The sequence below is a fragment of the Schistocerca gregaria genome, chromosome 4, assembly GCF_023897955.1.
Source record: "Schistocerca gregaria isolate iqSchGreg1 chromosome 4, iqSchGreg1.2, whole genome shotgun sequence".
Classification (NCBI taxonomy): domain Eukaryota; kingdom Metazoa; phylum Arthropoda; class Insecta; order Orthoptera; family Acrididae; genus Schistocerca; species Schistocerca gregaria.
The window spans coordinates 659,987,431-660,000,836 of record NC_064923.1 but is presented as its reverse complement, the minus strand read 5'-3'; the positions used below and the strand labels follow the sequence as shown (position 1 = coordinate 660,000,836).

Below are 13,406 nucleotides of genomic sequence, written 5' to 3'. Positions count from 1 at the left end.
TTAGATCGCCATTGTCCACGTCATCAATCATGGTTACTAATTTGACATCCATTGTTAGGTAAAGACTCATTACAATTTTTTTATGCAGTCATGTCTTCACTAATACCCACTCATGCTGCTTCTACATATTTTCTTATCTGCCTTCCTTTAAGTTGCGAACCTGGTCTTTTCTTGTTTCAGATTCCAGTGGCGGAAAAAACAAATAAAAAAATAAATAAAAAATATCAGTGTTTCATTCCTCTTGCCACTTGTCCCACCATCTACATCTACATGACTACTCTGCAATTCACATTTAAGTGCTTGGCAGAGGGTTCATCGAACCACAATCATACTATCTCTCTACTATTCCACTCCCGAACAGCGAGCGGGAAAAACGAACACCTAAACCTTTCTGTTCGAGCTCTGATTTCTCTTATTTTATTTTGATGATCATTCCTACCTATGTAGGTTGGACTCAACAAAATATTTTCGCATTCAGAAGAGAAAGTTGGTGACTGAAATTTCGTAAAAAGGTCTCGCCGCGACGAAAAACGTCTATGCTGTAATGACTTCCATCCCAACTCATGTATCATACCTGCCACACTCTCTCCCTTATAACGTGATAATACAAAACAAGCTGCCCTTTTTTGCACCCTTTTGATGTCCTCCGTCAATCCCACCTGGTAAGGATCCCACACCGTGCAGCAATATTCTAACAGAGGACGAACGAGTGTAGTGTAAGCTGTCTCTTTAGTGGACTTGTTGCATCTTCTAAGTGTCCTGCCAATGAAACGCAACCTCTGGCTCGCCTTCCCGACTATATTATCTATGTGGTCCTTCCAACTGAAGTTGTTCGTAATTTTAACACCCAGGTACTTAGTTGAATTGACAGCCTTGAGAATTGTACTATTTATCAAGTAATCGAATTCCAACCTCCAAATAATTTCCATAGCAATCTTACTCTTCGGCATTGGTATGTTACTTTGCTTGCATTTATCATGAATCTCTTGTCCAGCAGAAAAGTCCCAAGCAAACATTGTTGTTGTTGTTGTCTTCAGTCCTGAGACTGGCTTGATGCCGCTCTCCATGCTACTCTATCCTGTGCAAGCTGCTTCATCTCCCAGTACCTACTGCAACCTACATCCTTCTGAATCTGCTTAGTGTACTCATCTCTCGGTCTCCCTCTACAATTTTTACCCTCCACACTGCCCTCCAATGCTAAATTTGTGATCCCTTGATGCCTCAAAACATGTCCTACCAACCGATCACTTCTTCTAGTCAAGTTGTGCCACAAACTCCTCTTCTCCCCAATCCTATTCAATACCTCCTCATTAGTTACGTGATCTATCCACCTTATCTTCAGTATTCTTCTGTAGCACCACATTTCGAAAGCTTCTATTCTCTTCTTGTCCAAACTAGTTATCGTCCATGTTTCACTTCCATACATGGCTACACTCCAAACAAATACTTTCAGAAACGACTTCCTGATACATAAATCTATATTCGATGTTAACAAATTTCTCTTCTTCAGAAACGCTTTCCTTGCCATTGCCAGTCTACATTTTATATCCATTTTATATCCTCTCTACTTCGACCATCATCAGTTATTTTACTTTCTAAATAGCAAAACTCCTTTACTACTTTAAGTGTCTCACTTCCTAATCTAATTCCCTCAGCATCACCCGATTTAATATGACTACATTCCATTACCCTCGTTTTGCTTTTGTTAATGTTCATCTTATATCCTCCTTTCAAGACACTGTCCATTCCGTTCAACTGCTCTTCCAAGTCCTTTGCCGTCTCACACAAAATTACAATGTCATCGGCGAACCTCAAAGTTTTTACTTCGTCTCCATGATTTTTAATACCTACTCCAAATTTTTCTTTTGTTTCCTTTACTGCTTGCTCAATATACAGATTGAATAACATCGGGGAGAGGCTACAACCCTGTCTCACTCCTTTCCCAACCACTGCTTCCCTTTCATGCCCCTCGACTCTTATTACTGCCATCGGGTTTCTGTACAAATTATAAATAGCCTTTCACTCCCTGTATTTTACCCCTGCCACCTTTAGAATTTGAAAAAGAGTATTCCAGTCAACATTGTCAAAAGCTTTCTCTAAGTCTACAAATGCTAGAAACGTAGGTTTGCCTTTTCTTAATCTTTCTTCTAAGATAAGTCGTAAGGTCAGTATTGCCTCACGTGTTCCACCATTTCTACGAAATCCAAACTGATCTTCCCCGAGGTCGGCTTCTACTAGTTTTTCCATTCGTCTGTAAAGAATTCGCGTTAGTATTTTGCAGCTGTGACTTATTAAACTGATAGTTCGGTAATTTTCACATCTGTCAACACCTGCTTTCTTTGGGATTGGAATTATTATATTCTTCTTGAAGTCTGAGGGTATTTCGCCTGTCTCATACATCTTGCTCACCAGCTGGTAGAGTTTTGTCATGACTGGCTCTCCCAAGGCCGTCAGTAGTTCTAATGGAATGTTGTCTACTCCGGGGGCCTTGTTTCGACTCAGGTCTTTCAGTGCTCTGTCATACTCTTCACGCAGTATCGTATCTCCCATTTCATCTTCATCTACATCCTCTTCCATTTCCATAATATTGTCCTCAAGTACATCACCCTTGTATAAACCTTCTATATACTCCTTCCACCTTTCTGCCTTCCCTTCTTTGCCTAGAACTGGGTTGCCGTCTGAGTCTTGATATTCATACACGTGGTTCTCTTCTCTCCAAAGGTCTCTTTAATTTTCCTGTAGGCAGTATCTATCTTACCCCTAGTGAGATAAGCTTCTACATCCTTACATTTGTCCTCTAGCCATCCCTGTTTAGCCATTTTGCACTTCCTGTCGATCTCATTTTTGAGACGTTTGTATTCCTTTTTGCCTGCTTCATTTACTGCATTTTTATATTTTCTCCTTTCATCAATTAAATTCAATATTTCTTCTGTTACCCAAGGATTTCTAGCAGCCCTCGTATTTGTACCTACTTTATCCTCTGCTGCCTTCACTACTACATCCCTCAGAGCTACCCATTCTTCTTCTACTGTATTTCTTTCCCCTATTCCTGTCAATTGTTCCCTTATGCTCTCTCTGAAACTCTGTACAACCTCTGGTTCTTTCAGTTTATCCAGGTCCCATCTCCTTAATTTCCCACATTTTTGCAGTTTCTTCAGTTTTAATCTACAGGTCATAACCAATAGATTGTGGTCAGAGTCCACATCTGCCCCTGGAAATGTCTTACAACTTAAAACCTGGTTCCTAAATCTCTGTCTTACCATTATATAATCTATCTGATACCTTTTAGTATCTCCAGGGTTCTTCCACGTATACAACCTTCTTTCATGATTCTTAAACCAAGTGTTAGCTATGATTAAGTTGTGCTCCGTGCAAAATTCTACTAGGCGGCTTCCTCTTTCATTTCTTAGCCCCAATCCATATTCACCTACTATGTTTCCTTCTCTGCCTTTTCCTACACACGAATTCCAGTCACCCATTACTATTAAATTTTCGTCTCCCTTCACTATCTGAATAATTTCTTTTATTTCATCGTACATTTCTTCAATTTCTTCATCATCTGCAGAGCTAGTTGGCATATAAACTTGTACTACTGTAGTAGGTGTGGGCTTCCTATCTATTTTGGCCACAATAATGCGTTCACTATGCTGTTTGTAGTAGCTTACCCGCATTCCTATTTTCCTATTCATTATTAAACCTACTCCTGCATTACCCCTATTTGATTTTGTGTTTATAACCCTGTAGTCACCTGACCAGAAGTCTTGTTCATCCTGCCACCGAACTTCACTAATTCCCACTATATCTAACTTTAACCTATCCATTTCCCTTTTTAAATTTTCTAACCTACCTGCCCGATTAAGGGATCTGACATTCCACGCTCCGATCCGTAGAACGCCAGTTTTCTTTCTCCTGATAACGACATCCTCCTGAGTAGTCCCCGCCCGGAGATCCGAATGGGGGACTATTTTACCTCCGGAATATTTTACCCAAGAGGATGCCATCATCATTTAATCATAAAGTAAAGCTGCATGTCCTCGGGAAAAATTACGGCTGTAGTTTCCCCTTGCTTTCAGCCGTTCGCAGTACCAGCACAGCAAGGCCGTTTTGGTTAATGTTGCAAGGCCAGATCAGTCAATCATACAGACTGTTGCCCTTGCAACTACTGAAAAGGCTGCTGCCCCTCTTCAGGAACCACACGTTTGTCTGGCCTCTCAACAGATACCCCTCCGTTGTGGTTGCACCTACGGTACGGCCATCTGTATCGCTGAGGCACGCAAGCCTCCCCACCAACGGCAAGGTCCATGGTTCATGGGGGGGGGCAAGCAAACATAAAAAAGTGCAAGTGACTATTGTATATAACAAGGTTAAAAGAACACACCCACAATATATAGGTTTGCTGCAGAATTCTTGAGCATACTCTGAGCTCAAATGTGATAAATTCCACTTACAGAGAAATTTTCTGTCCAAAAACCAGCACAAATACAGAAAGCATAGCTGGTGAAAAAATCAGCTTACTGTTTTCTTACACGATATCATGTGAACCGTGGATGAAGGGCTACAGGCAGATTCTGTGTCCACCTCTGCAGACTATTAATGAAGGTCTGATCACATGGAGTCGACCGAAGCGTCCAATCCCACCAGTCGCGGTTTTGACCCGTGACGTAAGCCTGTTGTGGTGTGTGACGTCATGAGGCGCGTCATTTAGCTTGTGAGAGTGGCGTGTTTGCAGATGTTTTGATGTGATTGGTGGTGCTCTCTGGTGGTGTGTTAGGTGTTGTATCTGGTTTAGTTTGCGAGTGTGCCATCGTGTGTGAATTTTGGTAAATTGCTTTTTTTATGTCTTTGGTAGGTATGGATACGACTGACAGGGTCAACAGTTTTCGGTTGTCGGCTATGATGGGGGACAGTGCGTTGTCTCTAATAAAATTTCTTCAACTCTTCAGATTTTTGGGTGAAGTTGTGAAGCATTCAGTATTGCGTGAAGAAATGAGGCTTACTTAAAGTTCTGGCGTCTCGGACCACGGATGGCTGTATGTGGAGTTGTCGTAAGGATAACAGGTCAAGGGAAGTGTTCGAACCCAATGTGTGGCTGTGAATGTTCTATTGGCATCGGGAGATGTTTTTGAGCTATATAGGTCAAGGGAACTGGTAGGTCCTAATTTATGGGATCGGGAGCTGATGTTGAGCTATATAGGTCAAGGGAAGTGTCCGATTCCAGATGACGTTGTGTTTAGTGGTATTTGAGGAGTTTTGTGATGTCGGTTTTTTTCGTCGTTTTGCATGGTTTTGTATGGGGGTGGGTGTCTAAATTTGTTTATATTTAGTTTGTCCCACCCTGAAAAAAACCTATTTACCGCATTTGTCCCGTTAGTGTCATTAGGCTTTTTGTGGAATGTCTTTGTCTTTGTTTTTCGATGTATTTTCATCCTCATAATGTGTACATAACGACTTTATATGTGCCATATTGGAATCGTGGTTTATGGTCGTTTCTGCCATATTTGTGACGTCATAGGTGAAAACAGACGGGCGGGATCGGACACTTCCGTATTTCCAGTTTTCAGGTACATGAGTGGTTCAAAGACTCCTTAAGTAATAGAACCCAGCATCTTGTCCTGGACAGCAAGACTATTGCCATGGGTGCCCCGTGAAAGTGTGATATGGCATCTCCTGTTCTTAACATACACAACAAACTGAGGGATAGGGTGAGCCGCAATCTGCAACACTGATGACACGACAGTGTTTGGGAAGGTGTCATCATTAGGTGACTGTAGGAAGACACGGGACAGCTAAATGTAATATTGTGTCCTGCCCGCGACGTAATAATGTAAGATAAAATTTAATCTTCGTGCCAATTAACTGCGCTGCAAGTCAGCGAATATGTACAACCAGGATAATGAGAATGGCATAGCGTTATCATCTGTATTTTGCCCTATATAAGAATGCATGCTCATCTTTTCTTTCTCTCTCTCTAGCCGCGCGTCTTTCCGGCAGCATCTTATGTTATCAGATTCCTATATTCTTCCATTTTGTTTCAAATGAACTGAAATTGTATTCCTGTTAGGAATTTGTTTATGTCATTATTATTGGCAATTGCAATTACTGAAATGACTTTACTATGAATATTTTTCTTTCGCTCCAGAATCAAGCTGAGATTACTGTAATTTCTACTTGTTGCACCAAAATACAGCACAATTCAAAATTTTGTTCAAAACTGTGAGATTAGTGTTTGAGATTTCACATGTCTGTATAAAAAACTTACTTTGTGAAATTGCTTAATTTGGCATTTCCGCTTTCATTTTATAGTAACGGTTATCAATCCCCACTTTATAAAATGTTACAGATTTTCTTATGTTGATAATGTTATACCTATGAAATTAATTTAGGACTGATCTGAATTTTCTCGCAAGGCGAGAAGACAATTTTCCATTCCCCTGAGATTTTAAGATCGCAAACTAAACGTTTTTCCAGCACGTTAAGAGTCTACTGATCTTCACTTCAAACAACAAAACAGATAAAAAAGATTAAGAAAGTGATTTGTGTATGCGAAAGAGATATTTAAATTCATTTTACTTTTCATTTATTAGCTTTCCTCCTGACTAATCAATTATTGATTACACATTTAAAAAAAACTGACTTATTAATTATATAGACCTATTATTTATTATTGTATTAGACAAAACTTCCATCAGGTGTGATAAATGGCAGAAAAATGCAGATGAGTAGGAAAAACAACCCTGTAACATTCAAATACACTATTAGTGGTATGGTACATGAAAAACCACATCAATTAAATTTCTATGCATAGTGTGTAACAAAGCAAAGTAACTGTAATGGAAATAGCCAGTAAAGTAGGAAAGTAAATAGTCAACTTCAGTTTCCTAGAAGAATTCTATAAAAGTCTAGTTCACTTTTAAAGGAGACCACCTACAGAACACTACTGTGACTTTTGAGTACTGTCCAAGTACTTGGGTGCTCCACCAGATCAGGTTAAAGGAAGACATCAAAGAAATGCAGAGATGAGCTGTTACTTTGTGATCTTAAATGGGAATCCATAGAGCAAAGACGGCAATTTTTTTCATGAAATTTCACCAAGAAAATTTAAAGAATTGAAAGCTGTGGCTGAATGCAGAGCAATTCTTCTTACAACAATGTAAGACAAATACGAAAAATAACACTCATACAGAGGCATATAGGCAGTCATTTTTTCCTTGCTTTTGCAAGCGTAACACCATAAAGTGGCCTGCAAGCGTGTATGTAGTCAATATATTGGTTTTCATGAGTTACCCAGTAATGCCTATTGTGCATCAATCTCCTACTCACACAGCAAACATCAGTATTTGAATGGTTTTCACATCTGTAGTACATAATTCTTAAGTGGGGATACATACGCATCTTAAGCTATCAGTTTAGACACATTGGAAGATTTATGGAGAAAATTTATTTATTTTGTCCAATGCATGCTAAGTAATTTTTTGTCTCATTTTCATTTATGTTGTTGTCCATCACATTGTCTCTTATTATCAGTAATAACATATAATAGCACCTTCCTTCCTGATCTGAAAAACCGAAAATAAATTCTTGGATTGTAAGAATCTTTTTCTGAGGATGAAAATAGATTTAGGTACTGAAATGAGAGGCAAAGTTGAACTACTTGGGCTCTGTAAAGAAAACAAACTGAAAAACAGACTGTGGTGATGAAGTGACACATTGGTGAAAAGTTGGTCACTCGTATCTAATACTGGAAAAAAGGTCCTAAGGCTACCAATTCCAAAAACCACAACTTCCATGTGTAAAAGGAAACATTCTACAATGCTAGCAAAAAAAGTGAGGAACTGAAAGAACAGTAAACATAGCTTGTGATGCATGTTACTTGACAGTGTACCAAATATAACCAGTGTCAGAAAAAAGCTGTAGTATAAACCACCTCACTGATGGCTGAAGATACGTATTGGACCCCCTGATATCTTGGTTGTGGTGGCAGACTGATTTGTAGCACAGCCCGAGGTCTAGGTTAGGTTGGATGGTGACAACTTGGTTTTGAGTTGGTGAAGTCAACAAATGTGAAAGCAGAAAATATGGTTATAGTAATAAATTGATCGGTAGCAAAGCTTAATGTTTACGTCCGTGCCTTACTGTAAAATCCAATAAATCTGTATGTCTTATTACTTTTAAATATGCCATGTAGTATTTATTTACAAATAATGGTGTTAGATTTTTTTCCTTTTCCATCTAAACTCTTCATTTACAGCCAGGTGACAATCTTTATTGGGATGCTGGCTAAGACCTGAATTTTCTCAGAAGTAGACCTAACGGTCTCCTAATGTTTGAGAACTGCTGGGATAGAACAATATAGCTAGCACAGAATAAGATAGTCAATCAAGATTGTCACTGTGAGAACAAGTATCCTGTAACCTGGTGTGGCTATGGCATTCACATTATAAGAACAGAATAGTGCTAGGCAGCTTTCAATGGCACGGAACAGCACTCTCACCATTCACTTAGGGCTACCATCATGTGCAATACAACCAAATCTTTGATGCCTACACAGTCAGTAGTTGGCCACTACTACTGAATCTGTGCAGTGCATTGCCAAAGGCATCTGTTGCAGAGATTATGTATGAGAAGGTAAAAGTTGCTACTAATCACAACAGCCTTATGTCACGGGTCAAAGCCGACAGGTGGAATCGGACGCTTCGGTCGACCCCAAAAATAGACCACACACACACACACACACACACACACACACACACACACACACACACACACACACTGCAGCCTCTGGCAGCTGAAGTCACTCAGCAAGCAGCAGCAGTGCGTGATGGGAGTGGCAACTGGGCAAGTGTAACAAGGAGGCTGGGGCGGGAAGGGATAGCAGAGTAGGAGGGGTGGGAAAAATTGCTGTGCCAAATACGTGGTAAAAATCACATTTGTGTGTGTGTGTGGGGGGGGGGGAGGGAGTGTGTTTGCATCTCATCTATTTTTAGCAAAGGCCTTGTTAGCTGAAACCTTATATTGTGACAGTCTTTTTGTTGTGCCTATCTGCAACACAGCATCTCTGCTATAGGTTGAGTAGCAACTTTAATTTTCATAATATTGTTACATTCCATACTCGATTTTCCAGAGCTTGCATATGGGGAGTCTCTGCAATTTCTGAGAGTGTCCCTCTCATCATTCACACACTCAGGATTCATAAAAATCATCTGAAGTGAGATTCAAGATATGCGACCAATGCCAGCCAGCTTAACAACATAAGGACTTTCGTTTTTGCAGACATGGCCATGGAAAAACATGTTGAGGATTGATATTAATAGCTTTGGAGCTCCCATAACATCATCCCTTTCTGGTCAGAGAACATGGTGACACGAAGTATACCCTCCAATTAAAATGAAAATACTATGTTGAATCCATTGGTGAGTGTAAGCTTACGTATTTCCTTTTGAGTGGGCACCAGAGCCTCGATAAATTTGAAGACAAACATAATTCATCTAGGGTGTATTCCTAGTTACTTTATCTGTAATTCTAGTTTCAGGCACGGGCCGTTCACCAGTGCACCTATAGCAACAGATGTGGGTGCGCAGTTCTCGTCTCATAATCAAAACCTTGCATATTTGCGCATAGTATGGTTATTCAATGCTCATCATCTAAAATACAAAGTGCACAACACGATGGTGGCTACGAGAACAATAACCATCATGTCATGTCTCTTAAATATTTCTTTAGCTGTTCATTGTTGACAACCATGCTACGTGCAAATAAACGTTGTTTCATTTTTTTTTGGCAAAGCGAGACGTATCCACATCGGTGTGGTTTTGAGAATGGACCTTGACAAAAATTAGGTGTGCAAATAATGGGGTATGGAATATTGTCCTGCGTAACCGTGTCCTTTAAAATGGTACACTCCAGTGACAGAAAATTTGGCACCCGCTACTGCGGAGGTGGAATCCCATACCAAGCAATTCAGATTGCAGATGCCCCCTGTTCGGATATGGTCTACACAGTGCAACAAAAAATCAGGAGAATGGAATACAACTGCAGTGACAAGGCACAGCCGATGAGTGTCGTTCTAGCTGAATCACAATTGCACGTTCACATTAATCTGAATTGACAAATACGGGGATAAACTGTAGAGCTTCAGTTTTACTGTAACATATATATGCACCAAACACAGCACGAAAACCATGTCAAATCAGACAGAAACTTGAGCATATACCTGTTCATCCCAACTGCCAGTAACGAAATAGCTGGAACTTGATAAAGCCTCAGGTTTCCATCTCACTTTATTTATTTTTTCCCCGACAAATACTGCTTGAACATCATCCATAGTTAAAGTTTTCGCAAAAACCAATGAAAAAGTTTCACTCGTAAAATCTATTTACTATTTAGTTTTTACCGCCACTAGCAAAGATACTAGCATCAGTAGCAGACATTCTCAGAAATTAAATGTGCATTTAATTTGTCAGTGAGCTCAATACGTAACTGAAGAGACTACTTAAAGGCGTCTTTGCCTAGAAAACCAAGAATATCTTTGGTGAAGTCGCCGTATTGTAGTGGCCTAGTGGGGCAATTGTTCTTCTGCTTGTGGTTTGGAAGTCCATCTGTTCTTTTCCTAACAAACACTTTCAACAGTTATGCTGCATACGGCTGCAGTAATCGATGAACAATAGGAAGTGGTATTCAATTTCACCTGTAAGTTACATAAGCTTTGCTATATGGTAAATGAAATAGTGTTCGGGAAATTCAGATACTGTAAAAATTCTTTTCAGTTTTCATCACTCGTTCTAGAATTCTTAAAAAAAAATGAGTGCATGCAGTACGAAGGGAATCCTGGGCTTCATCGAAATATAGCGTCATTTATATTTCACACTTTACAAAAGACAGCTGCATGTTTCGATGAGGAACTGATAGCTGATGAAGGATAACGCCATACCAAGTTTGTTCAGTTTCCCAAGTCAAATGCAAAACAGTCGGAGAAGGCAACTTGTTGGGAATAAAACTCGGTATCTGAGGTAAAACTATGTATTTAACTAGCAATAAGGATAGACATTGTAGTTAGTGTATCTTTCTAAATTTCTAGTAACTCGTAATTGTTGTTGATGGATTCTTTTAATTTTGTTTTAGGGAATGAATGAGCTGCAAACCACAAATACGTTAGATTAGATTAGTTTTTCGTTCCATAGATCCGTGTTGAGGAGAGCCTCGTGGATGTGGAACATGTCACCAACTCCGTGAATCCGATGGCAACCATGAGAAGTGCGATGCAATTGTTCATATTGATGTCTCTCACAGAATTGTGGAACTTCGGGGGAAAAAATGAGGCGATTGCAGATGAAACTTATTCGACGTGGAAATACTGGAAGAATTGATTACAGTGTTGAAAATAAAAGAAACTGAGTAAATGACAACCTGGAAAGTACACTTCAGGAACATTTTAGTTCCTTTCCTTTAGACTTTATTCGTACCCAACTGAAAAACAGTGATGCAAAGTAGCAAACCAGGGGAGACAGTGAACTGACCAAACAATTTGCACTCACTCTGCATTTCTACTCCCCTAGGGCATATAGATTTGTATGCTCTATATTTCTTTTTCACCACCCTAATATCCTTTGTGGTTGGGAGTCATCAACAAATAGTGAACCTGGCTATTTACAAGAGATTTTCAACTATCTAAAACATAATCCCAGTGACGAACGATATCTTAAGCAGTGTGCAATTATTTGTGATAGTATGTCAATTAGCAAGCAGCTTGTGTGGAACAATAACAAAAAGTGTATAAAGTCTATGAGGATTTGGGCTACATTGTGAATATAGATGCAGAAGAAATGGCTACTGAAGTTTCAGTTTTTCAGATAGTAGGATATATTGAAATATTTAAGTGCCCAATTCCATATTTCTTTGTGAATAAACTGTTATCAGATGTAATGACAGAAATTATGACTTTTTGTAAGTCGAAATTATTTTCTGTATTTGTTTTATTGAGGTCAGTGACAAGGAATGGTGCTGCTGTCAACATACTGTGAACATACTGACAGTGAGTAATCTTGGGCAGCTACTGAAACTGGAAAATGTTCATGCAATTCTTGATACATGCCATATGCTAAAATTAGTTCATAGTACTCAAGCTGAAAAGAAAATTATTAACTGTGAAGCTGGTGATGTGAAGTGAGACTTTATTTTGAAGTTACATTATCTGCAAAAGAGTGAACTTCAAAATTTCCCAATTCACTTATTAACCAATTCCTTATTAGCATGTTGGATGTTCCCAAACAATTCTTGTGAGATGTCCATTTCCATGTCCAACATTTGTGTGTTCGATTTTCTTTGTCAACAGCACTGCAAACCCTCCAGCTGAAAGCTGCTGACCTACCATACAAATACTTTTACTTGTTGTCATCCTGAAAGTCACGTAAGCGGCGTACCCAGCTTCAACATGTAGAAACGCTAATGTGCATGTAAGGGTAGTGGTGAGGGGATGCATATGTAAGACATTCATACTTGTGCAAGCCTGTCTTTATACATCCTTGTTGTAAGTCTTGCTGTGTGTGAGGCATGCAGCTTTATTTCATGTTCTTATTGTGGAAGAATTGCTTTCAGGTGGCTCCTACATACGGTACACATTATTTCCGAAATTAGAGTGCTCCCGCATTACAGGAATTACAAGCAAACATGAAAATAGAAATAACATAACTGCAGGAAACAATTCGTCGACAGACACTAGAGAACAAGCAACTCATAAAGTAGGCAACAACAGAACAATCTAAAATATAACACTAAAAACCACTGAATGCCCACATGCCATGACAATGAGTAACCACAAGTCAGCTGGATGGTGCACAAACTCATTTATCACTCATTAAACAATTACTTGATCACATGTGGACAGCTGTGTGACGACCTGACGCTACACCTCCCCCCACCCCCCCCCAACCCCCCCCCCCTCCACCCGCCTTGTGGAAGCAGACGGTCATCTTCATTACTTGTCTCAGGTGCTATTCTTGAATCTTTACAAGAAGAGCACCCAGTGTCTGGACCACATCTGCTGTTTGATGACAGTGTTGATCAGTATAAGGAAAAGTGATCATCTAAAGATTCCTGCAAGACAGACGCAGGTTTAACCCAATCACCAGTCAGTGTTTCTCTTGCTATTAACCAAAATGTCCACTGTCTTATCTCGTCTTGCTGCTACAAGGTGTGGTGGTATGAGCATAGTGTGACATGGCTGCAACACCTCTTTTTGGATGAATTGCTGCATGCCATGTCATGATGCAGTCATGTCATGGCATGGTCGCAGTCGCATGTGCGAGATCCGATCTCTCAAATGTGCTTGAAAAGCAGTGATTTTGATATATCCCGTCAAGGCACCCAGATCGACAAACTCATCTGACAGCCAAAGCGTTTCCCCACAGACT

The 13,406-nt window shown here is 39.8% G+C and overlaps 1 protein-coding gene across 1 annotated transcript in view; it reads right to left on the bottom strand.

Moving 5' to 3' along the window:
• Positions 1-10,453, bottom strand: part of LOC126266810 (nucleoporin Nup43) — a 210,842-nt gene extending 200,389 nt beyond the window's left edge. Inside the window, exon 1 of the mRNA XM_049971363.1 lies at positions 10,211-10,453. Within this exon, the coding sequence (XP_049827320.1) occupies positions 10,211-10,321 (111 nt within the window). The 5' untranslated portion in view covers positions 10,322-10,453. The remainder of the gene's footprint in view (positions 1-10,210) is intronic.
• Between the last annotated feature and the right edge of the window lie 2,953 nt (positions 10,454-13,406).